This window comes from Perca fluviatilis, chromosome 23 (genome assembly GCF_010015445.1).
Source record: "Perca fluviatilis chromosome 23, GENO_Pfluv_1.0, whole genome shotgun sequence".
Classification (NCBI taxonomy): domain Eukaryota; kingdom Metazoa; phylum Chordata; class Actinopteri; order Perciformes; family Percidae; genus Perca; species Perca fluviatilis.
This window is the reverse complement of record NC_053134.1, coordinates 18,862,872-18,889,691: the sequence shown is the minus strand read 5'-3', so window position 1 is coordinate 18,889,691 and position 26,820 is coordinate 18,862,872. Positions and strand designations below refer to the sequence as shown.

Below are 26,820 nucleotides of genomic sequence, written 5' to 3'. Positions count from 1 at the left end.
CTCCAAAACTCAGATAAAAGAGATATTTTGAACGTGCACAAAGTTTTGAACATGAGCAGAAATCTTGCTCTAACAAATCATATTACAGTCCAGGGGTTTATTAATTCATTAAAATGAATTAATGTGACAAGGTGTCACTCTTGCTTGTCTTCAAAACTTGAAAGCCCTGCAACTAGGTTACCCAGAAGTTCCAACTTATCATGAGTAAAATACTTTTTTCTTAATGTGAAATTTATCCTCAATTTAAGCTGCCCACCTGTAATCGTATGACTCAGGATGGATGTGTAAACCAGGTCCAAGTTGGGTTTAATACTACACCGAAAGAAGACACATACTTGTATGCATATTTGGTTTATTTGATTGGAAACAGATGTAGTAATTGCTTTAAATACAGAAAAAAGCATGTTCAATTGGAGGGATTTTCGATTAGTAATCCATTAAATTTGAATACATTAGATTTTGATTTGGAAATCTAAAGGATACCTCCAGTCTGAGCTGGCAGTACTTTTCAGCCCAGTATGCTGCAGGCTCGGCACTCACAGCTGGTGATGTGCTTGTAGGTGTAGGGTCTGATCGTGCGGTCAGAGCACTGCAGAGTCGCTGGTCTCTTCTCTGAGCTCGACTCCTGACAGCATACGCACTTCTGCTCCACCTGCAGCTCACTGTGTAACAACACGACACTGTTGCAATGAGCCAAGGCACGGGGGGTGGGGGGGGAGAGAGACAAGATGTGTTATTGTAATTTCACCAAGGCAAGGCAAGGCAATTTTATTTATATAGCACATTTCAACAACAGGTTAATTCAAAGTGATTTACATAAAAAATTACAGAGCAATTAAAAACAAATAAAAGATGTAAAATAGATAAAATACGAGAATAAAATTCACAGTGCAGTATAAGACATGAAAGAAAGGGAACATCAAAAAGAAACGTCTTCAGCCTTGCTTTAAAAGAACTGAGAGTTGCGGCGGACCTGCAGTTTTCTGGGAGGTTGTTCCAGATATGTGGTTAAAATTAAGGAAAGTCTGAGTCAAGGCATAGGTGGAGTAGGGAGGGAAGATGGAGGAGAGAGAGGGAGTGAGACAGACAGAGGCAGGAATAGAGATGTGTTATTGTGTCCTTAACCAGAGTTCAAATTCAGGAAAGTCTCTAAAATCGACATGGGAGTCCTCAGTACGAACACTAAAAACCTCAAAATGTGTTAATTGCTATTCATAAGTGACAGGGATATATTTCTTACCTGGGCTGAGACACACATTGGCCCTGACACACAGGTATCTGCATGACGGTGGTACAGTTGTCTACGGTAACACTGATACTGGTCACCTTCGGAGCACACCTCTGGTTACCTGGAGTCAGGGGAAATTAATACGGGTGGCAATGTAATGTGTGGGAGCAAAACACTTGGGAAAATGTGAAGATGCCGTTTTCCTCTTTATTAAGTTAAGACTTGACTTACATGTAAAGCAGCAGTGTTGATCATCCCAAATTCTGTCCTCCTGATGAATAGATCACAACAGCTAAATGTTAAATGTTTGTTGTTCTACCTATTCTTTACACACTTAACTATGGCTTGGTTCTAGTGTATCAGCTTTTGATCACTTTTCATATGGTTTACCATCCCCTTAACCTTTTACATTTCATTATATAGCCCGTGTAGCAAAAATGATTTTTTTCCCACACCCGATAAATATGAATGAAAAACTTGTTTTAGCTGGTAGGAATTGCAGTAATACACGAGTTATGACTGCAGAATAAGGCTTGTAAGATGTTACAGTTATGAGTTTTAAGCAACAGCAGGGGGTGTGCAGTACCTCCTGACACTCTACTGTGGGACAGACTCTAGTCTCAGTCTGAATACCCTCTATGCTGCAGTTATATGACATGCAGGGATGGGCAGCATCCGTCCATCTGTCTCCAACCTACACACACAATGACAGATATCATGACAAGACACAACAGTACAATGATTCATTCCAATGTAAAGTCTGCAAATGTGTTTTTTTTCCATCTAAGGGAGAAGAAACACCTGCCTTTACTGTTAGAAGATTAGACACAACATACCTTGTATGTTTTTCCATGATAACTGCACGTCTTCTCAACTGAAAAATGAATGGTGGCAGAATCAAGTGAGGAAAAGAAAGTCTCTGAGATTAAACCAATTATTGTAAAGTATTATGACGTACTAGTGCTTACCACAAATCTGATCACCACAGCAAGAGGTGTTTACCAGCACAGCATTGGGGCTACAGGAGGGAACAGGCACAGGAGGTTTTGGAACACACTTCTCTGTGCGAGTCTGGTTGTTGCATGTACACATATTACAGCCGGACTGCCATACCTCACCAGGCTGGAAGACAGGTATAGAAATACTTTTTCAATCTAGAATCCAATCTAGAGTCAGAGATTTTACTATTTCGGCACTGATGAGACAAAGATACACACCAGTTTGGGCTCACCGAGTGGTCCTTTACAATCTGATGGAAGAGCCACAAACTCTACATTAACACTAGTTATGACAACATATGTCTATGTGTGAGTGTCAGCCTTATAGGCCATGTTACTCACAGGCACAGTCAGACACACAGATGTCAGAGTGATTTCCTGCCCTGAAGAGGCCGCTAGGACAAAAACAGCCTGCCTCGTTTTTCTCGAGGGAGGCTCCTGGATATTTTCTCCTGTATAGCCAAATAGGAAGACAAATAGAAATGGTGGAACGCTTGACAGGGGAACATTTAAGGGTGTAAGGGTGTCATTTAGTAAAAGTAAACTTTGCAAACCCTCCATCGCAGAAGTCATCCAGCTTGTTATGACATTCTCTGTAAGCCAATCCTTTTGGACATGTCACATCTGAAACATGAACAAGAACAAGTTATCATTGACATTTTTAATCAAAACATCATTACAGGTCCATAAAAGACAAATGTGTGAAAAAACATTAAAAGATACTGTACGTACCACAGCCTCCATCAGTCAGTCGTCTCCAGTCAATACAGAAACCAGCCTTCTTGCATTCATCAACAGCTTGTTCTAGTGAAGAGCAAGGACCATTTCTGCATGAATCAAACTCACAGTTCTTCTTTTTAGCGGTCAGATTCATGTACCTGCTGCACTTTGAAAAGACTCTGGGGAAACAGAATAGGATAGATTGTAAGTCAATAGTTAAAGAATATACCAATATACAACGTACAACAACTCAAAACATACACAGACAGACAGACAGCCAAGGTTAAACACCACTGAATATACAAGAAACAATATAGAACACTAGCATATGTTTTCTAGGGTGGTACTAGTTGGTAGCTGGGTCACTACTAAGCGGTTGCTTGGAGGTTGTTAAGCTGTAGCTTGGGTGTATGGGGTGACTCTGGGTGCTTGCTAATATGTGTCTGCATTAGTCACAGAAGTAGCTCTTAAGTAAAGGAGAAGATTTGTGCCTCTCTTTCATGATATACAGTGTGAGCAAACACACCGATTCTCAATTCTACCACCAATTCCCTAAAGAGGTGTGTGTAGCTTACGGGTGGTCTAGCAGATCGCATAGTCTGCTCGCAGTGCAGGGGGTTGGAGGGGATGGGGTAGGGGGTACATAGGTACAAGGTATGTCCCTTGGTGCAGAAGCACAGGCTGGCTTCAGCGGGTCAGCATACACCCAGTCAGAGGCCGTCTTATCACAGCAGCTGTCTTTCTCGATCTGCCCTCCTTTACGGATGCATGATCCACCACCACATACACCTGGAGAGAAGATGGATAGCTGCAATCTGATGTCTAACATACACATATACATTTGAATTGATATAAACACTCTATATACAGCTTTTAGCCACATTTAGCACATTTTTATGTTTCTCTGGCCCACATGTAGGCCATATAAACTGTATGCAGACATTCCAGCAAACAATCCTCAAACATGCAGCATATATGCTATCTAAAAATAACAGAAAGTGGCTGGTGAAAAAAAGTAGGGGTAAAATGTGAGCAAGCAAATTGGGTCACAGACAACAAGTTTCTTTGGGATTAGGGTTTCTTTCTGCCCTCTAGTGGTCAGAAAGTGTTTAACACAGCTTTAAGCTAAACATACTGTTTGGCTTTTTTAGCCTATAAGCTCATTGCAGCATATTTTAAAGGGTTTTTGCATTAACTGAAACTCTACACACAAACACCTACTGTTAAAATGGATATACAATATGCACTTCACCACACACATGGACCATCTCTTTTAATCCATTACCCACCACATTGTCCCTGGGTGTTGTTGAGGAAGTGCTCCATAGCCAGACTGACCACCAGGGTATAAAACGGACTGAGGGAGACATAAGAGCGGACCTCTGGGATGTAGATTGACACTATGTACCTCGTGGTCTCAAACTTCAACCCATGCTCCTCATATGGCGGCTCAATGGTTACGTTGTTCAGAGTGGCCTAGGGCAGATTTCATCAATAGCAAACCAACTTGCTCATCCTTTCAATAGAGTATAATATTCTTAAATAGAGCTTAAGTAAAAAAACATTCTTTATCAAAGATAATGATTATCAGCATCTTTGTAGCCAAATAGAAAATCTATTGTTTAAGGAGGAATGGTGACATAACATACTATAAATAAATACAGTTGTATTGTATCTTACCTGTACTTTAAACATATCGGGAAGGATACTGAGTGTAGCTATGTTGTTCTGATATTTCAGGATGATGCCTTTAGCACAGGAGCCTTGGAGGCCCTGCACACAGTAGAAGTTGTCCACAGCAATGGTCAGATTATGACGTGGGGACTGCTCCTCCACCAGGATGTAGGTGCAATCGTTCAGGAAATCAAAGGTTACACCTTGGAAAGAGATGTAGTGGGGATCTCCATATAGCTCACAGCGACCTAGAGAGGGTAAGAGGTGATTTTAGTAGGTATGGACAGAAAAAGAGAAATCTATTTAAAAAAGGATTAGCCACGTCAGCAGCATGGCTCTAGGGATGGCCTTTTTGGTCGGTAAATTCACCACTTTCGTCAGGACTACAATATCTTAACAACTATTGGATGGATTGCCATTAAATTTAGTATATACTGTACATTCATGTTTCCCAAAGGATTCATTGTAATGACCTTGGTGATCCCTTACTTTATCTCTAGTACAATCATCTGATCAAATTTTACATTTGTCCGATACATCATTACCCAACACCTGCGAAACATTCCCATTAGCCTCAACTGTACGCTGTGGTTCATGCTGAGTGGCAAAAGTTAAACAAAGATGGTGACCATAGTAAACATTACCTGCTAAACATTAGCATGTTAATGTTGTCAATGTCAGCATGTTAGCATCAGCATGTTGATGTTAGCATTTAGTTCAAAGCACCGATGTCCCAAAGTACAGCCACACAGAGGGTGGCATTATAAGGAGATACGTACGTCAGTGCGGATTGGTTTAAGGGAATTGGGAGCAAGATTACTTGATGATCTTGCAGCACTTTTAACTCTAGAATAAAATACCCTGCCTAACCACACACAATAAACACTCATATATTCAGTAGATATGAAGAGGCAAATATTGAACATAAAAAAAGATGAAGGAGGGATAAATGAGGGCTAACAAGAGAAGTGGCAGAGAGAACAAGGACACACTTACAGTCACACTTCCATGTTTCACAGCATCCATCTGAGACTCTTGTGCGCTGGCCTCTGGGGCAGTTTGGAATTGAAGAATTTGGACAAACCACCGAAGTCAACTCTATCTTCCCATCTGTACACTTTTTATGAAAGCAGTCCTCTGTCCATGTCTCACCACAATTCCACTGTTTTTTCTTCTTGAGGTCTTCACACATACACACTTGTGGAGAGGATGATGGGTTGCTTGTAGTGGGAGTAGGGTTGGTGATGGGTGTAAGTGTAGTGGTGGTAGGTGTAGTGGTGGTAGGTGTAGTGGTGTAAGGTGTAGTGGTGGTAGGTGTAGTGGTGTAAGGTATAGTGGTGGTAGGTGTAGTGGTGGTAGGTGTAGTGGTGTAAGGTGTAGTGGTGGTAGTTGTAGGGGTGGTAGGTGTAGTGGTGGTAGGTGTAGTGGTGTAAGGTGTAGTGGTGGTAGGTGTAGTGGTGGGAGTGGTGGTAGGTGTAGTAGTGGTAGTGGTGGTAGGTGTAGTGGTGTAAGGTGTAGTGGTGGTAGTGGTGGTAGGTGTAGTGGTGTAAGGTGTAGTGGTGGTAGTGGTGGTAGGTGTAGTGGTGTAAGATGTAGTGGTGGTAGGTGTAGTGGTGCTAGGTGTAGTGGTGTAAGGTGTAGTGGTGGTAGGTGTAGTGGTGGTAGGTGTAGTGGTGGGAGTGGTGGTAGGTGTAGTAGTGGTAGTGGTGGTAGGTGTAGTGGTGGTAGGTGTAGTGGTGTAAGGTGTAGTGGTGGTAGTGGTGGTAGGTGTAGTGGTGTAGGTGTAGTGGTGGTAGGTGTAGTGGTGGTAGGTGTAGTGGTGGTAGGTGTAGTGGTGGTAGGTGTAGTGGTGGAAGGTGTAGTGGTGGTAGTGATGGTAGGTGTAGTGGTGGGAGTGATGGTAGGTGTAGTGGTGGGAGTGGTGGTAGGTGTAGTGGTGCTAGGTGTAGTGGTGGTAGGTGTAGTGTCGGTAGTTGTAGTGGTGGGTGTGGTGGTAGGTGTAGTGTCGGTAGTTGTAGTGGTGGGAGTGGTGGTAGGTGTAGTAGTGGTAGTGGTGGTAGTTGTAGTGGTGGTAGGGGTGTAGTGGTGTAAGGTGTAGTGGTGGTAGGTGTAGTGGTGGGAGTGGTGGTAGGTGTAGTAGTGGTAGTGGTGGTAGGTGTAGTGGTGTAAGGTGTAGTGGTGGTAGTGGTGGTAGGTGTAGTGGTGTTAGGTGTAGTGGTGGTAGGTGTAGTGGTGGAAGGTGTAGTGGTGGTAGTGATGGTAGGTGTAGTGGTGGGAGTGGTGGTAGGTGTAGTGGTGCTAGGTGTAGTGGTGGTAGGTGTAGTGTGGGGTAGTTGTAGTGGTGGGAGTGGTGGTAGGTGTAGTAGTGGTAGTGGTGGTAGTTGTAGTGGTGGTAGGTGTAGTGGTGTAAGGTGTAGTGGTGGTAGGTGTAGTGGTGGGAGTGGTGGTAGGTGTAGTAGTTGTAGTGGTGGTAGGTGTAGTGGTGTGGGTGGTGGTGGTAGTGGTGGTAGGTGTAGTGGTGTAAGGTGTAGTGGTGGTGTGTAGTGGTGGTAGGTGTAGTGGTGGTGTTAGTGGTAGGTGTGTGGTAGGGTGGTGGTGGTGTAGTGGTGCTAGGTGTAGTGGTGGTAGGTGTAGTGTGGTAGTTGTAGTGGTGGTAGGTGTAGTGGTGTAAGGTGTAGTGGTGGTAGGTGTAGTGGTGGTAGGTGTAGTGGTGTAAGGTGTAGTGGTGGTAGGTGTAGTGGTGGGAGTGGTGGTAGGTGTAGTAGTGGTAGTGGTGGTAGGTGTAGTGGTGTAAGGTGTAGTGGTGGTAGGTGTAGTGGTGGGAGTGGTGGTAGGTGTAGTAGTGGTAGTGGTGGTGGTGTTAGGTGTAGTGGTGGTAGGTGTAGTGGTGGGAGTGGTGGTAGGTGTAGTAGTGGTAGTGGTGGTGGGTGTAGTGGTGTAAGGTGTAGTGGTGGTAGTGGTGGTAGGTGTAGTGGTGTAAGGTGTAGTGGTGGTAGGTGTAGTGGTGTAAGGTGTAGTGGTGGTAGGTGTAGTGATGGGAGTGGTGGAAGGTGTAGTAGTGGTAGTGGTGGTAGGTGTAGTGGTGGTAGTGGTGTAAGGTGTAGTGGTGGTAGGTGTAGTGGTGCTAGGTGTAGTGGTGGTAGGTGTAGTGGTGTAAGGTGTAGTGGTGGTAGGTGTAGTGGTGGGAGTGGTGGTAGGTGTAGTAGTGGTGGAAGTGGTGGTAGGTGTAGTGGTGTAAGGTGTAGTGGTGGTAGGTGTAGTGGTGGAAGGTGTAGTGGCGGTAGGTGTAGTGGTGTAAGGTGTAGTGGTGGTAGGTGTAGTGGTGGAAGGTGTAGTGGTGGTAGGTGTAGTGGTGGTAGGTGGGGTGGAAGGTGTAGTAGTGGTAGTGGTGGTAGGTTGTTAGTTAGGGTAGTGTGTGGTAGGTGTAGTGGTGCTAGGTGTAGTGGTGGTAGGTGTAGTGTCGGTAGTTGTAGTGGTGGGAGTGGTGGTAGGTGTAGTAGTGGTAGTGGTGGTAGTTGTAGTGGTGGTAGGTGTAGTGGTGTAAGGTGTAGTGGTGGTAGGTGTAGTGGTGCTAGGTGTAGTGGTGGTAGGTGTAGTGGTGTAAGGTGTAGTGGTGGTAGTGGTGGTAGGTGTAGTGATGTAAGGTGTAGTGGTGGTAGCTGTAGTGGTGGTAGGTGTAGTGGTGGGAGTGGTGGTAGGTGTAGTAGTGGTGGAAGTGGTGGTAGGTGTAGTGGTGCTAGGTGTAATGGTGGGAGTGGTGGTAGATGTAGTGTCGGTAGATGTAGTGGTGGTAGGTGTAGTGTCGGTAGATGTAGTGGTGGTAGGTGTAGTGGTGGTAGGTGTAGTGTCGGTAGATGTAGTGGTGGTAGGTGTAGTGGTGGTAGGTGTAGTGGTGGGAGTGGTGGTAGGTTCTGTGTAGACACAAAATATACTTTTAATTTAAAACATTTAAAAAGCTAATTGCCAGAAAACCCCATTTAATATTTGTGTATTACTGCCTGGCAATAGATGCATGCAGTAGTAAATGTAGAGGTATAATTCATACTTACGACATTTTATTGATCCATTTTCACAGCGGCTAACAAGGATAACATAAGAGAGTCAGAAATATCAAACTATCAATGTACCAGTAATCTTCTAAAATAATATTTTTATCATATTGGTTACAATGAAAATGTACATATTTAGACATACCGGTACTGTATATACATTATGAATGGCCTAACTTACCACTTTATAGAGTGTATCATCACCGCTGCCCCAGGCTGAATGACAGTGTCATTAAAATAACAGGTGCAGTTCCTCAATTTAGTGCATTCACCAGTATTTTCATCATAGTATGGCACTTCTTTTGAACATCTGGGGTAGCAACCTTTCAAGAATAAACAAAATGTGTTCTTTATGGTTGCAAATGGATTACTAAACACTGACTAGAAAAAAACATTCAATAGATATCAAAATTTTGAAGATTTCATTTAAATGCCAGGTTTGTGTGCAATACTGCCAAAATTAGACACAAAATAATTTACATTAGGACATTATTTTGAATACAACTGAAAAAGTCTGGTTACCTTCCAACTTGTGATTGATGTAGTTGTCTTTGCCACAGGTTAGCATCTCACCACATGCTTCATAGTGCCAGCTACACTGGCCTTGCTCGTTGTAGAAGTCACAGTAGACGGCTAAGGTTTAAATTATCCCAAGTTAAATTGTTAAAGTTTATGTTTTGCAAACATCCAATAATAATTGACACTTTTCATCATATGAATTGTTGGCTATATTGATTGATTATTTATGTGTCTTGCACAGTGTCAGTCCTCTGCATAATGACAAAGAAATATTTTAATATTAATAAAACATTATGTAAAAATATATAAAGTATGTGAAATACTAGTGAAAAGAAACTTCGATATTTACTTTCAAATTGTCTGACTGTAATGTACTGTGTGTGTCAAGATATTGAAATCTTTAGCACAAAAGTAAACTTAACGGAGAGGTGATGCATCTTTAGCATTCTTAGCATAAGCCTCGAAAAAAGTGAGTTTTGCCTCGTGACGTGACAATTTAGGATCAAGACTCAAGTGACTAGTGCTGATCTAATCTATGTTCTTTTTTAAGGATTTAAGTTTAAAATTGTTATTAAATGTCACATTACTGTTACCTCCCTCCCATCTGAAAAACTATGGCTTTTATAGTTAAGTTTAAACTAATGTTAGTAAGGGGGGAAAAGGGTCTTAACTTACGGCACAAATCAGGTGTCCTCCATTTTACACACACATTGTGGTCGCTGCAGGCCTCTGCGTAGGCTGCCACAGCTGTGCAGAAGCCCAGAAACTTTCCTTCAAACTCACAGGTCTCTTAAGGGGCCCCCCACAAAGAGTTGTAGTAGGGGTGTGGCTCCCCCTGGGGGTTGGAAAAAAAACCAAAAAAAAGGTTAAGCTCTCTTAAAGGGTATTACTAAAGATATAGCTACTCTGGATGGTATTGCCCTGGCCTCCAGCACTACTGTCAGAAATTTAGGAGTTATTTTTGATCAGGATATATCCTTCAACGCCCACTAAAAAACAAACCTCAAGAACAGCCTTTTTCCATCTTCGTAACATTGCCAAAATTAGGAATATCCTGTCTCAAAACGATGCTGAAAAACTAGTCCATGCATTCGTTACTTCTAGACTAGACTACTGCAATTCCTTATTATCAGGTTGCTCAAATAAGTCCCTTAAGACTCTCCAGCTGATCCAGAATGCTGCAGCACGTGTTCTGAACGAGAACTAAGAGAAGAGATCATATTTCTCCTGTATTGGCTTCTCTGCACTGGCTTCCTGTGAAATCTAGGATCGAATTTAAAATCCTCCTCCTGACTTACAAAGCTCTAAATGGTCAAGCACCATCATACCTAGAAGAGCTCTTAGTACCTTATTGTCCTAGTAGAGCACTACGCTCCCAGAATGCGGAGCTACTTGTGGTTCCTAAAGTCTCTAAAAGTAGACTGGGGGCCAGAGCCTTCAGCTATCAGGCTCCGCTCCTGAGGAACCAGCTCCCACTTTGGGTTCGAGGGGCAGACACCGTCACCACATTTAAGAGTAAACTGAAAACCCTCCTCTTTGATAAAGCTTATAGTTAGGGAGTGAGGAGTTGCAGCGTCCACCTAACCCGGCCCACCTGCTTCTCTTCGTAGTCATCAGTTTTATTTATTATATAATTAATAATATAGCGAGAGTAGAGGGAGGCAGGCCAGTACAGCCCGATCCGGTTGGGGAGAGTTCTAGTCTGACCAGGCACCTCTCTTTAACCTGCCTCTCTTAGTTATGCTATTATAATTCTAGACTGCCGGGGAAGCTCCTTCCTTCCTATGACACACTGAGCTGCTCTCTCATCTCTACTTGTTACTTTTGTATGTATCCTGTCCTAGAAATGCTTGTTACTAATCTAGCTCTGGGGAGTTTACTCCCCGGAGTCCTTATGTTTCTTCTTCTTTCTTCTTCTTTCACATTCTCTGCAATTCCCGGCCGCATCCTGCTGCGTCCTGCTGCATCCTGCTGCATCCTGCTGCATCCGCCGCATCCACCCATGCTCTGCAGCGCCACGTTACATCCCGCAACGCCCTGCTGTGATGTTCCTATGCACAGAGTAGTCAGGATCGGTATAGGAGACTGCACTACTCAGTATGACACGTTGTGCCCTGCTATGACATGAACTTCCCACGACTTCGCCAAGTCACTGTTCCATTATCTTTAATGTGACTATTATTGCCAGTGTTCATACACACCCCAACCGCGCCCAGACACATCGCCCCACCAAGAGCTCTCGGTCTCGCCGGGTTTTCTTCCTAAAAGGGAGTTTTTCCTTGCCACTGTCGCAATAGCCACTGCTAATGCTTGCTCTTGAGGGAATTACTGTAATTGTTGGGGTTTTGGAATTTATAGAGTGTGGTCTAGACCTACTCTATCTGTAAAGTGTCTCGAGATAACTCTTGTTATGATTTGATACTATAAATAAAATTGAATTGAATTACTGTACGTGTTGGTAGCATGATAAATATGTAAAATGCATACTTTTAAGTGGCAATCTTTGAATGTGTCTCCTGTAATGATCATACAGCGCCGCTGGGCCCAGGCTAAGCAGTAAGAGTTGCGGTCACATGGAAATATCTCTTTGGTCACATCAGAGCAAGGGGGTGTGGCGGCTTTCCAGCTGTTACCAAATGCCAGGGGACTGGACACCACTAAAAGAATAAATTCTTGTGTTATTTTGACCACCATGACAAAAGTAAAAGTCCGTCATAAAACAAAGAGAAGACCCATTTACCTGCTGAGCCACTTATCTGTAGGTCATTCATCTCGTTGAAGTCAAAATTCCCACAGAGGCCGCACACTCTGTTCTGCAGGAGAGAGGGTTAAAAAGTTCAGAAATTACACTTAAAGTTAAAGGAAGTGCTGACTGGATGGATCTATCAGCGATGATCAATGCTGAAACATAATGTTTTGTGATACTGCCAAAGTCGGACAGTTTCAAGCAAAAAGACATTAAGCAATTGAACAAAATGTGGATTTTAGATTTTTTTTTTAAGCGCCCATATTATTATTTTCAGGTTCATAACTGTATTTTAAGGTTGTACCAGAATAGGTTTACATGGTTTAATTTTCAAAAAACACCATATTGTTGTTGTACTGAACAGCTCTCTCTCACTGCTGCAGATCCTCTTTTCACCTGGTTTCTGTTTTAGCTACAGAGTGAGACCTCTTTTCATCTTCTTCTTCTGTACTATCTTTGATTGCACTCGCACATGCGCAGTAGCTCAGATGTAGAGCATGTCAGCTAGCTAACTCTAGAGACAGTAAAAGAAAAATGTTTCTTCAACTTTGGTCAGTTACCATAGATATATACACTAGATGTCGCCTTGACTACGGCAGTTCATTGGAACGAATGCGTCAACAGAGCCGCCATCTTGGAACAGGGGAGTCACTCCTCTTTAATGCATCAGCGTCAATGTAGGTAAAGGTCTAACGAAATAAAATCACCATAAATCGTCATGAATGCGATTTTCTAGTTTTTGTGGTTCGTTCCAAAGGTCAGACATGTATTTATGATCGAGTCCAGAGAAAATTTATCTTTTGATATTAATATAATCTACTTTGTTCAAAATGTAATGCCTAGTGCCTGTAAGCCTATGTTTATAGTCCCATTCTTCCACTTGATACTGCTTCCACTTAAGTAAACTAAAAGATGAACTATCGACTACAAAACAAAGAGACTAATTAATGTGTTAATACAAAGAATATTTATTATGATCGGTTCACAGATCTGATTCCAAACGGAAACTTCACCCTTCTGAACTAAGAGTTTCTGCTTCAAAGTGAAGTTTAAACAGACTGAAATGTCCAGGCTCACTCCTCCACTATTTATTTCTGTATGTATTTATGCGTTAAATATAATTTTAACGGGCACTGAGCTCCAGATCCTGCAGCCGCAGACGGTCTCTGTTGCCCCGCTGTAGTTTCTCTCTGTCCGCCTGCCGCCGGCAAACTTAGTGGAACTTCCTGCCGATATCGACATACAGTTCGTACTGGACTACGTGTAAGATCCCGATCACCACTCTGTCTTTGGCTGGTCCGATCTGGATCAGCGGGGACCGGCGCAGCAGCGAGGCGAAGCTGTGTTTTTGCCCGGGGGAAGAGACGCTGCGGCCAGCCACGGAGCTCTCCGCCTCCCGCTGCCGCCGGAGCTCAGATTGCTGGTCGAAGGCGGCATATATATATCATAAAACACATTGTCACCTGTTAGATGTTATCTCTTGCAGTTTGTTCTTTTCATTTCCTCTATCAAACATCAATAAGCAGTACTAAAGTCCAGCATCTTTAGCGTTGATCTGAATGCGGGAAAACTTCGGACCCCTGTTCCAAGATGGCGGCGGTTTTGACGTATGCTTAGAATCTCAAGGAGACATCTAGTGTATATATCTATGGTCAGTTACAAGGCAGGATTAGCTGGGAGACTTCTAAATGAGGGCGCACATGTAAGTAGTTCTTTTGTAGATTATGGTGAACTTGTGTGTGTTGTAGCAGTGCTTTGCTATTGAGAACGACGTAGCATGCTAGCGTTAGCGTTAGCGGCTAATTAGCGACGACTAACGCCTCTGCTGGTTGTGGTTATAGCTCTTTCGGACTGTGACATCACAGTCCGAGGCCGATTTTGAACAGCTCACTAGGAGACTGAAGGCAGGACACATTCAGAAACCGTATCTCACTCAAAACAGCATGGATGGATTTTTTTTCAAAGTTTGTATGTGTGTGGAAGCACCAGAGACACAAAAGAACACCCCAAATCCCAGAAAAAGTGTTTTTTTCATAATATGGGCACTTTAAAATCACCTTATGTTGAGTAGTTTCTAATATTAATGTATACTGAGGATCAAAGTGTGTAATCACAAGTGATACATTAACCACTACATTTTAAAATCACTTACCCTCCAGTTTTCATGCAGCTCTATGGTGATCCGGGTGTGTTTGTCCCAGATGAGAGTTATCCCTCTGCTTGGCACTGAGATTATGATGTAGAGTCCCACAGTGTGTGTGGAGTAAAGTGAATGGTCCTGCAGAGTCCAGCCTTCATGATGGCGTCTGGTCACCTTCATGTCACTCAGTGTCAGGGTGACCTTGCCCTTTTAGGACAACACAGGTACAACTCATTATGAGGAAAAAAAATTTAATTGATAAAGGAGAAGTTACCAGACTTTACTGATTCTATTGATCTGCCATAAAATCCAGCATATATTTATTCTTTAATGATGACTGAATGATCCGAGTATGTAACAACTTATTTGACTCGTAAAATGTGTGAAGATGAAAATGAATGAATAGAGGAATGGATATTACAGTCAGATGATAAACATGTGGACAATAGCTCAGGGTCTTAGTGAAGAAAAATGTGAATCCCAGAAAGAGTCGTCCACCTGCAGGTTGAGGACGATAGAGCGAGAGCAGGTAAGCGCCTCATCACAGCAGGGGACACTCTCCACTCTGACAGAGAAGGTGCCGTTTCTAGTTCCACAGTCATCCTGAAATAAAAAGATCACAGTTAGAAAGATATGGTCAACTTTATCTTTTTTTTTAAATGCCCTGTAGTATTTTGTTGATATACTGTGTCCTTTACTGTGTCTGTGATGCATTGGAGGCCAAGGCTTCAGCAAAGAAACATGTGAGCAGTGGATTTTGTTTCCACTTTCATGTTTGGTCTCACCTCTACAAGTGTGTACTGACATTGTCCATCATAGCGGTACCATTTGGAGTCAAAGGTCTGGTAGTGTCCATTTCCGTAAACTTGACACTTCCCAGGACATGGCTCGTCTTTGCAGTCCCACTGACCCTGACCACAGACACTGCAAGATAGAGTGATGTAAGCCGTTCAGTCAGCCTCTGCATCATGGCTTTATTAGCTTTTCAAGGAAAAAAAGACTTTTTGAGTTAACAAATAAGAAAGCAGCAATAATGCAGGCGTTACCATGTTTTACAGTTGGTTTTGACATGCTGTCCTGCACTGAATACTTTGCCACTGTACACACAGGTGCAGTTGTGCAGAGAAACACAGTTTCCACGGTGATCTTCGTACTGTTATTTGGGCAGTAACAGCCACTCTCACAGTTCATTGTGGCATACTGGAAATCACACCAAAAGAAAATCTTTTAGCTCAAGGAAATGTTTTACCCTCCATCACAATTAAAGGAAACCTGTTTTGGACAAAGGGGATAGTTTACGGATGCAATTCGCTGACAGGAAGTTTATGTAAAAATTTAAATGACAGATTTCAGAAGTAGTTGCTCTCAAAAAAAAAAGCATCACATAACCACAAAAATATGTTAAGTCATAATATATTCTATAACAATACAAGAATAAGCAAGCAGTGTACATAATTATATATATATCTGTTGACCTACCATTGGTTTGCTGAGACTGTCACAGGTTTTCTGAGCTGTGTTAACAACATTCTTGGAGCAATGAACACAAACCTTCCCATTTCTGCACCCTGGTGCAAACAATCATGAAATTAAAACATTATGATAGAGTTAAAAGGATTTTTTATTACCATAATTCTGGGTGAATTTCCAACAATGGAGCAAATGTAACGAAGGATCAGTATAATTTAGATATGTTTATGATAAAGGAATATGTATTTATATTTACCACAATCCTGAGAACATTTCAGTTCTCCATTCTCACAGACACTGCAATAGACACAGCATTTGGTTACAGATATAAAAGATATACAACAAGTATGTGTACATCACGGGGGTTTACTACACAATTGAGCATACTATAACAGCATTGGGAAGATTTAATTAGGGGCGGAGCAGTGAGTAATAGCCTCAGCCACTGGGAAAGTAAACTACAGATGTAAAATGTTAAGATAAATAGTATTCAAGCATTTTAAGTGTCCGTAATCTGTACTTAGATGGTCAGCTACCACTGTATCGACTGTCGACTAACAACAGGACCTCGAGAGTTATGCGCAGTAGTGACAATTGCACTCTGCCTTTGGGGAACAGGTGTCTCCTTGGTTCAGGTGAGTTCCCGCTGGACAGCCACAGCCCTCCACAAGAGCGTCTTCCAGCCCACAGCGAGGGTCAGGGCCAGACAGGGAACGGCATGTGTGGTTGCAGGCTTGCATGTTGTAGGAGAATACTTGGTTCTTCTCACATTTCAATGCTGCAACACAATATTGTGATTAGCGTTAAATATGCCACTGATTTGTATTACTACTAGTATTAATATGTGACATTTTCATCAACAAACTTCCACTCTTGGCAATTGTAACACGGTTGTTGATTCAACCTAGCTGTACCTAATCATGCTTTTATCATTATCGCAAAAGTGAAAAAATAACAAGAGAATTGTTTTCAGTGGACTGTGAACAATAAAGTGGGACGATGCAGACAGAATAAATTGTATATTTATCAAAGTTGAACTCACTGCAGTTGGTGGCTCTCCTCCAGTCACCAATTACAACACCCAGATTGGCACAGGCTTTGGCATAGCTGCCCAGGGCAACACACAAGCACTGCGTCAGACTGCTGCCACAGTTACATGTTCTTTGGATGCAAGCCTGAAAATAATTTTCTTTTTGTTAACAAGTCGCACATTGATATGTCAATGACAGTTAATTGTTAAAAATGACAAAACTTATTAAAGGTTAAGTTCAGTGCAAGTCTTACCGTGTGGTAGTGATCAATTGGGATATAACCATGGCATGGAGCAAATGCTCCAGTTGGGTTGTTCAACACAGAGCACTTTTCATCAGCAAATATTTCTGAAAAAACACATATTGAGATCCGAGATCATGAAACATGTTTGTTTTACCTTGTATTTAAAGATATAGTGCCTAGTTTCTGTCACCCCCATGAGGAATTCAAAGTAATGACAACAAAACTGTCAGCGTGTCCACATGATACAAGCCCCCAGGTGCAAGTAGGTGCAAACTAATTAGCAAATTCCAGTGTTTTAATTCCAAAGTGTAATATATTTTTTCATGTTTGATTTTTTTTAGAGAAATAAAACATTATGTATGAATTTATACACATATTTCTAACATTTTAAAGTAACATTTTTATTATTAATTGGTACCATTGTCTTTGTTGATGCAGGTGGTGGGTATGTTCACCGGACAGTCACCCACACTCCAGGACTGAGCAAAAGGTTGAGCCGAGTTCTCGATGATCCTGCTGCTGGTGGTGAAGTCGTCTGTGGTGTCACTGTTGTCGTTTCCACAAAGACCTGAATGACAGACCGACTATGATTAACCATGCCAGAGCATATAGACGTTTTTTTTGGGTAATTTCTTAGCCACGATGGAATTGAATCCCAAAGAATGTCGATGTCAATATATTTAGATTTGTTAGTGGACTGAGATCCTAACCTGAGATCGCCTCTGTGTGGTTTCTGGGTGGGGTAATGTACAGCTGGATTTCAGGAGACATCTGGACTTGGATCTTCATACCAAAGGATGTGTGGACCTGGACATACATGGAGGACTGCCAGAAAACCAGAGCGTGATCTGACAGGTGACAGAGTGGTAAGTGATTGGGTGAGTGGAGACATATAACATATTTCAAATTAAGGTCCAGTCAACGGATGCAATGGACAACAATTCTTCCCATTTTGTATTTTTCTTACCAGACTGATGAAGTTCAGTGATCTTCTCCTCTCCGAATTTAACCATGTTGTCTGAAAACATATACATGTCCTGCAAATCCAAAAAAGAAATACATTAGCATTTAGTGACTGTACATAACTGTTGCTTGACATTTGTTTGACAGAACTTATTGTTTTAATGGGGTGATAGAATGCAAAACCGATTTTACCTTGTCATAGTTGAATAATGACAGTTTAGTGGGTAACTAGGACATACATAGAACCTCTAAATCCCTTTGACACCTCTTTCCTCTGCAAATCTCACAATTTGAAACTGCCTCTGAAAACGGGCAAATCTCAACGAGCCGCCTAGTTGACTTCAACTCGCCGGCTCCTCCTCATTTGGCTCTAGTCTCTCTCTTTGTCACGCCCCAACATTTACATAGGCTACACAACTGACCTCAGATCAGCTAGTCTTCTGAATCTAGGTCGTGCAGATCTCAGAAATTGTATACATTGTTCTTCTGCTATTTTACCATTCAATTCACTTCAGATACTTTTTTATGCGAGAAATCAACTATGTAGAGGTCAAATATGGGCCGTTTTACAAAAATCTGTATATTTGCAAATTTTGTCCGACTGTGTGTCGGAGTTCAGCGGCCGGTGCTGCCTGTGTTGCTGCCTCGCCGCCTGGCCTGCCTTCCTTCATTGACCCCGGCCTGCTGTGAGCTCCATTGAGCTCTGTCACGGCTGGCAGCCCACGGCACTCCATACCCACGCAAAGTCACCGTTTTTTGGGTGAATGGACTACCAAATGGCGCTGCCTGGACAGAGCTCCAGGGCCTGCAGCTCTCCTCTTCCTGATAAATGCCCGTGTGTGCGTTGAGTGAGAGCGCGGTCAGCGAGCTTGTTACGCCAGCAATCTCTTACCACGGGTTCCAGTTAATCTTATAATGTGTGTAATTATAATGTGTTGAGTTATTTAAACAAACGATCGGTGAAATAAACGCCAGTCTCATTGATAGATGGATGGAGCTCTATCAATGAGAGCTAGCTAGCCTCCTCTTAGAATTCCTCTGAAATTCGCAAAAAATTATAAAATTGAAATCGGACACCATTGTTAGCTTTATAAGACCTTGCGGTAGAGGTTATATAAGTGGCGTGACGAAATTCAAACTGTAAATATACTCTATTACGCCAAAAATGAAGCTAACTAGCCGCAATCTGTAAACATAGGATTGAAGGGACAGTTGCAGCTAATGAAACCCCTAGCTAGTGTTCACAAAAAATCATTAAATTGAAATCTGACACCATAGTTAGCTTTATAAGACCTTGGGGTAGAGGTTATATAAGTGGCGTGACGAAATTCAAACTGTAAATATACTCTAATTACGCCAAAATGAAGCTAACTATCCGTGATTTGTAGCTACACATAGCTAGGATTTAAGGGACAGTCGCAGCTAACAAAACCCCTAGTGTTCATAAAAAAGTCATTAAATTGAAATCTGACACCATTGTTAGCTTTATAAGACATTGGGGTAGATGTTATATAAGTGGCGTGACGAAATTCAAACTGTAAATATACTATAGTTATGCCGAAAGTGTAGCTAGCTAGCCGCAAATCTTTTCCCATTGTATTGAATTGGACATATAGCTAGCTAGCTGCTCCTCCTAACAAAACGCCTAACGTTAAAAAAAATGCCTTACACTGAAAACAGACACAACGTTAGCTTTGTAAGACCTTGGGATAGCTGTGCTATAAGTGCCGTGACAAAATTGTGTAAATATATTATAGTTATGCCGCAGCCGGCCGCGGAGTCCCAGTAGTGCAGTGTAATCCACAAAGGGTGACTTTGCCCTGGGTATGGAGCCCAGCAGGCTGCCGCTTTCTCGTCAGACTGTGTGGAGCTCCTAAAGTCCGACACGTCTTTCCAAGTTCGCAATTAGCCATCAATTTTTGTAAAACGGCCCATATTTGAGATTTATATAGTTGATTTCTCGCATAAAAAAGTCTCAGAAGTGAATTTGGTAAAAAAACATTTGCAGTGTCTGGAATATGAGATTCTGTCGCGTCTCTAATGTGTGTGTATGGGGATTCACTCAACCAATAAGCGTGCAGCTCATCTAAATATTCATGAGCATACCATATTTGGAAAAAAAGCTCTTGTTACAAATAGGGCCAAAACACAATGATGCCTAAGGGCCAATAAAATATCAACCAGGCCATTTTCAGCCCAACCAATGTTACATACCCCATTAGGAGACCATAAGGAACAGTGTGAAATACCCGATGTAATCATTCTATCACCCCTTTAAATTCAACTCTCAAAGACTTGTACCTGAGAAAGCAGAAGAGTGACTGTTTCCAGAAAGGGTGCCTTATCAGAAAATTTGATTGTTATCGTCCAGTTGAGACCCTTAAAGAATAATTTAAAAAAAAACAGTGAGTATGATAAAAAAGACAACATTGGTTAATGTTATATAGAGGGGTAGTGGGAATAATATTCACCTGTGAAGCCACATATGTACATTTACCGGGGAGGGCATATTGTTTGCCATCAAATGTTCTCACAAACTGCCCTTCAATGAGACATCTGGTGGGGCAGTTGTTTTCAGAGCATTTCCATTTCCCACTGTCACACATACTGTGGAAAGAAACAAGGATGAAATGTAAATCAAAAACTTCAAATAGGATAATTATATTGATCCCAGATGGAAATTTGCAATTCATGGATATTCAGTAGGTTTTTCCACTGACTTACCATGACTGACACTTGGATGTGCGCACGTCTCCGGGTGAGTATCTCCTACCAGCAAAGACACAGGGGCAGCTGGACACACTCACACAGCTGAAGCCATCTGCGTGATCATTAAGCACCTTGCCTACAACACAAATTAATATACCTTTTATTATTTGGCTCACGCAAGCAAAAAAAAAGCAAAAATGAAACAACATGTGAAGAGCTACATGATGAAGTCAGGCAGTGCTCACCCTCTGGGCAGACACAGGAGCTGGTGAGTTCTTGTTTGGAGAATCCAGGGTTTGGATTTGAGCAGCTGGGAACAAAGGCCGCGCCCTGTTCCACATAAACCAGGTCTCCTGAACAACTTGGTTCCGCTGCATTAACCCACAGAAACATGCTCATCAAGTGTCCAAACATGAATTTGAGCCAAACAATTTGAAGATCTTTAAAATCTAGTTTTAAAGAGCACCTACCACATTTGGTTAAACTTCTCCATATATTCCAGATGTAGCTGTTGTTTCCACACTGTTGGACAACTTCACTGAAGAAAGCACAGCCGATGTATTTGCTCATTTCATAGCCGTAAATGTTCTCTTCACAGAGGAGGTATTATATTGAGGTGCCATGCCTTGCAGACATTCGAAGGTGTTGGAAACAAACTGCTGGCATACCTACAAATATCATCAGAGAAACCAACTGAACATCTGGAACTAGGACGTACATTGTATGGTGTGAGTGTTCAAACTATTTTATGTTTAAACACATTGCCTCACAAAAACGTAAATTTACTAAAAAAAGTTTGCAGTATGACATTTGTGACACAATATTTTGGCATTACAGTATGTTTTTGGATTGTCTCTAGTGTATTTAATTCATATCCTGTGTTCTTCTTTCCAATGAGTGAAAAAAATCCAAAGAAAGTACATACAGAGGAGCAGTACCAAAATTCACTTGGTTGTGTTTGAAATCGTAACACTTAGTTGTTGCAACAGTTAACTTACTGGATTCAGAGTGGACACAGGATCTCGGGTTTGACATGTGTCCTCAGGAAGGACGCTCTCCTTAATCAACTGCTTCTTGTCACCTGATTTCATGACAATTGTACATTCTTAGAGCAAACTGTACGCAAACAAATATCAAAGGTTTGCATAAACATAATGTGTGCATTTGTATAATCAGCTATAGTAGAAAAACTCACATTAGCATTAATTTTACACTTATGGTATCACTTTACTTTTGAAATGTTCTCTTTTTTTAATTTAACATCACAAACAGCTAAACAAAAGCTTACCAATTCCATAGAAAACTCATGTATTGACTATTATAATCACTATTTGTACTACTGCTGCTACCACCAACACTATGTTTGCTGCTACTACTAAAAGATTTTCTGCTAATGTTACTATTTCTATAATACAATCTTGCTATCAATTCTAGTAGTTTAACCATCATACCTGGGACGTTGTTTCCACACAGTCCAGTCATGTCGGTGCTCAGCTCCTGCTCTAGCTCCACCTTAACAACAAGTATAAAAAAGATAAAAGGCTTCAGTGGGTGAAGGTACTGCTCGGCAGTACCAAACCAGTACCAATTACTAATTATTATTATATATTATATGGGATATGGGATATGGATGATGTGTTCATGCATCTGTGTGCCTGTGTTTATGCTCTTGTGTGTGTCTACTGTATGTTGTCAACTCACCCGCAAAGAGTCTATTCCTCCCGGTACATTGTGCCAGGTGACAGACAGAGGGAGCAGCAAGCTCTTCAGTTTAGTGTAGATGCCGTAGTGAAAGATGTGCTGGTAGGTGTGGTCGTATGGAAGGGAAACACTGTCAACAAATAAACATACAGAGATACTGTATCAGTAGGGATACAACTAGTTACATATTAAGTATTACAATGTCCACCTATTCACCTTGCAGAATTGTTGCAACACTCTTTATGTTTTCATTTAACTTAACTATGAGAGGCAAACTATTAATAATGCAGTGGCCCAGAGTCATATGGAGGAAATATTTATTCATAATTCAAATTGAAAGTCCAAAGAGAAATTGAAAGTCCAAAGAGAAAACAAAGCAAGATCAAATTAAAAGTCTCAGAAGTGAATTTAGTGGTGAAAAAGCAGATGAAAATTGTAAAAAGTTTCCAGTTGTTTGCTGCTGCTACTACTGCAAACTCCCGATCTAGATTATAGAATCGATAGCTTTTATAAATTTCCATCTGCTTTTTCACCACTAAATTCACTTCTGATACTTTTTTATGCGATAAATTAACTGTGTAGAGTTTGAATATGGGCAGTTTTACAAACGTTGATGGCCAACTGCACATTTTCTCCGATGTTGTCAGAAGCTTCAGTCTGACGGGAAAGCCAGCTGGTGGCGACCGGGATCGCCTCCCTGCTGGCCGGCCAGTGATGCTCACAGACACCGCTGACAGCTGGAAGTCTGAAAAAGTACACGGGCTGTACAAAAGGCCGTCAATCAGGAGTGATTGTTGTGAGTAGGCTACAAGTTGGAGAATAGCGCGGACACGCACCTCACACCGCGCGCACCACCCGGAGAAAAAAGTGAAAGAAAGAAAAAGGAGAGGTCGCCGTTCGGACGATGACTATCCGGTTGAGATTGTGTGTGTGTGCGTCCTCGAAATCTGTTTCTACTGTTGCTTAATTAAATAAAACATCAAAAGAGAAAAGTTGTCTGAGTCTGTGTTTTAAACAGACACACCTGGGGCGAAGTTGGGAACCAGAATCAGCTTTAAATCCAGTCCTAATCTAGTCCTCACTAACACGGGCCCAATTATAGTAACTACATGAAAACTTCACTGTTGTTGCATGAAATGTCGTTTGTGTTTAGCCTACATCATCATTTTCTATCATGTGAAATAAGAGGCCATCAAGCCTGAAGCCGCAGACAGATGCTCCCCAGCAGTCAGCTCCCCCTGCTGTTCATAAGGTGCCTCTGCACCCCTTTCGTTTCAGACCCTCCCACCAGCCTTTGGGCCACGCCTCCTCATTTACATTGACATGTGTCAAGTCCAAATGAAAAGGCAATGTTAAATGGAAATTGAAATGCCAAATATTAAATGAAAATTAAAAGCCAATGTTAAATTGAAATTCAAAAGCCAAATATTAAATGAAAGTTAAAAGCCAATGTTAAATTGAAATTCAAAAGCCAAAGCCAAATGGAAAATTAAAAAAAAAAATATATATTTTTTTTTAATTTGATCTTGCTTTGTTTTCTCTTTGAACTTTCAATTTCTCTTTGGACTTTCAATTTGAATTATGAATACATATTTCCTCCATAGAGTCAAAGCCAATAATCAACTAACAATAATCACATTTAGAATGCATAAAACCACATGGATGTTTGGCTAAGTATAAATGTAATCTACTTTAAGTGAATGAGTTGTGCTTTTTGGCAAAATACTCACCTGCGGCATTCTCATACTTTTACTCTAAGTGTGGCTGATTTAGTCTTTATCCAGCTCCTTTCTGATCATGGATATGTAATGTGATATAGCAAATCATTTGTGGTTTGATTATAAAATGTGTCTGTGTCCTTGAGCGGAATAAAAACAAGTGTGAAGTGAAGTGAATAATGTGATTTATTTTTTTTAGATTATACATTGAGTGTATCAAACTAGATCAAACTGATTCATCATTTGGTTTTCTATGTGGCTGCGGTGCTCTTGTAATGAAGCTGCATCACCTTTTCTTCTCCACCAGGATGCTCCCATTCTGCACAACAGTCCTGACTTTGTTGATTATGATCTCAACATGGACCAGCAGCCCGTTGTCACCACGCCGTGTGGTGATATCACATTCCACCCGGTTGTGGGTGAAACGGGTTAGGGTGAATGGGCAGTTGGAGCGAACATAGAAACTTGAACCGCTGAAAGGCTGGACGACCCCGCTGCCAAATGTCCTGCAAGTGTCTAATCACAATGTACTGATTAATACTAGACGATGGCTCAAGACATGACTGAATTCAATAACGAAGCAATACATACATTTATGTGATTATGCTATTTAAAATAAGTGCTCTTCCAGTAAAGAAAATGTGTTCCCTCTAGAGCAGAGGTTAATTTTATTTTAACAGGAACTTTATACCTATACCTTTATATGTCATGCTTTCCACGTTGAGGCTTTGCTTACAATCTCTTCCAACAAACATTTATAGTACCTTGATATATAAGATAGTATACAGTATACTATACTATAGAAGCCTAGAAATCTAGTCACACCCTAGCAGCAGCAAATGTAATTTGCAGCCAGGGTCAGTCTAGCAACTCTCCATTGGCTTGTGAGCAGAAAAAAAAAAAAATTCTGGTCAAGCCAATCACATCGTGTATCGAGCAGGTGGGCGGGCTTGACATGAGGACGGCAGAGTTGCGACGGTTCCGTGTGAATTCCCTGCTAAGAAGATGTCTGCTGCTGCTGGCAAACAGCGAATGAGATTTGATTTTTGAACAGTGAATGAGATTTTTGATAAATCATCCATAATGTGGATACAATGACTAAGTGGTTCAAGGCAAATAATGGAAAAGCTGGAACAGTCTGGTAAGTTCAGAAAATTACATCACTTTACTGTGATGCAGGCATTAAAACCAATAAAAGATATGTCATATTAGGATATTACGATATCCCAAATCTAAGACAATATCTACTCTCATATCACGATATCGATATAATATGGATATATTGTACTATTCTATCCAAGGATGGTGTCAGACTAACATAAAACATTAATACATTCACATACACAAGCCACATACATGCCCTTCCAGTGTAGAAAACGTGATAAAGTGCCCTCTAGGGTGCCCATGTCCCAACAATTCAGAACTCAATAATGAAATCTAATAGCTTTGAATTTCTTTTTGATGATGCTTTTCGTAAATTTTTTATACTGAACAGTGAATTTTATTCTTGTATTTCATATCGTATAAAATTATAATACGGAACTGTAAATTTTCTTTTGGGATTTTTATTCTCGTATTAATTGTTATACTGAACTATGATTTTTATTTATGTATGTTATATGGTATTACATTTGTATTCGTTAATATTTTTATTCTTATTTTTAATCCCTATTTTGCTTTTTGTTTTTTAATGTTTGATGTTTTGTGTAAAGCACTTTGAGTTGCCTTGTGCTGAAATGTGCTGTATAAATAAAATTGCCTTGCTTTGCATTGAATTACTTTTGTATTATTCCTCCAATCATGAAAAACAAAGCAAATTCACTTTTTGTTTATTAAAGTGCATTATAAGATTTTTGAGAGTACCACTTTAAAATGAATGTGCTACATGATCAACTATTATTTCAGGTCTATACCTCACATATCACGTTACAGTACAACATGCAGTGTAATTAGCTTGTGCCTAATCAATATATATATATATATATATTAAGAAATATAATAGAATAAATACTATTGGATAAAATAAAACAAATAAAATAAAAAAATATACAGCCCATTCATATAACATAATAATGAAGTTAAAAATGTATCCGTATAATTAACTGATCTGATAACTGAAGAGTGATTGATTCACGTATACTCACATTTCTTAGCTTCTGATGTTGTCACCGATTCCCCTGGGCTTAAAACTAGGAGAGAAATACTGAGTCAAAGTGGAATTAAACATGATTCATAATATCAGTGTAAAAATAATTAACTAATTATATTATTGGACTATTGAGTGGTACTAAGTGGTTTAATCTGCAACAGTGCATCATATTTTATACGATCATCGTAAATTTTGTGTAAACTCTAAATTTGTAAAGCAACTATTAACTGAAGCTGTCATATACTGTAAATGTAGTTAAGTAAAAAGAACAAATTTCTGTTTTTGAATTGTACGGCAGCAGCATGAAATTGACAAGTACCCAAAATGTGTACATAAGTACAGGTTTGGAGTAAAATGTACTTTTTTTTATTTCACCACTTCATGTTACACTGATGCACATCATTTTTTCCAACTCCAGACTGGTTTAAGAAAATAAAGATAAAAATAGTGAAAACAAGCATGAAAAACAACATATAATTTTATACAATATGGCAAATTTTAAAATACTGCATCTTAATCATTTTGCTGTTAATGCTGCTAAAATTCAGTAGTAGTTTTTTTTTTGGACATATTGTAGCATTTCGATTTTGAAATATTCTTGTTCCCTGGCTTTTTCTGATTAGAAGAATTAAATAGTAGTCCAATGATTAAATAAACATTTGCATGGTACCTGAGGCCAGTGAAAAGCAGAATGCCAGCATCCATCGCTGTGAGGTCATGCTGCCTGATGCTCTCGCTGTGAAACCAGGAGGAACTGCACA

At 40.8% G+C, this 26,820-nt stretch overlaps 1 protein-coding gene across 1 annotated transcript; it reads right to left on the bottom strand.

Annotated features, from left to right (window-relative positions):
- Positions 1-335: 335 nt before the first annotated feature.
- LOC120553744 (mucin-2-like) lies at positions 336-26,820 on the bottom strand. Its single transcript, XM_039792440.1, is given in 44 exon segments — positions 336-680; positions 1,241-1,349; positions 1,460-1,499; positions 1,815-1,922; positions 2,065-2,102; positions 2,197-2,350; positions 2,446-2,477; positions 2,569-2,678; positions 2,781-2,850; positions 2,959-3,125; positions 3,522-3,735; positions 4,236-4,422; positions 4,627-4,868; positions 5,617-6,559; positions 7,231-8,531; positions 8,670-8,698; positions 8,851-8,992; positions 9,192-9,302; positions 9,864-10,023; positions 11,676-11,845; positions 11,929-12,001; positions 14,087-14,281; positions 14,573-14,677; positions 14,860-14,998; positions 15,121-15,232; positions 15,235-15,274; positions 16,126-16,322; positions 16,587-16,719; positions 16,829-16,923; positions 17,238-17,387; positions 17,530-17,667; positions 17,787-17,856; positions 20,078-20,161; positions 20,254-20,389; positions 20,507-20,627; positions 20,737-20,862; positions 20,962-21,091; positions 21,094-21,159; positions 21,490-21,572; positions 21,943-22,003; positions 22,193-22,322; positions 24,201-24,426; positions 26,055-26,099; positions 26,730-26,820. Coding segments are annotated over 44 exon segments (7,203 nt in total). The 5' UTR covers positions 26,779-26,820; the 3' UTR covers positions 336-508.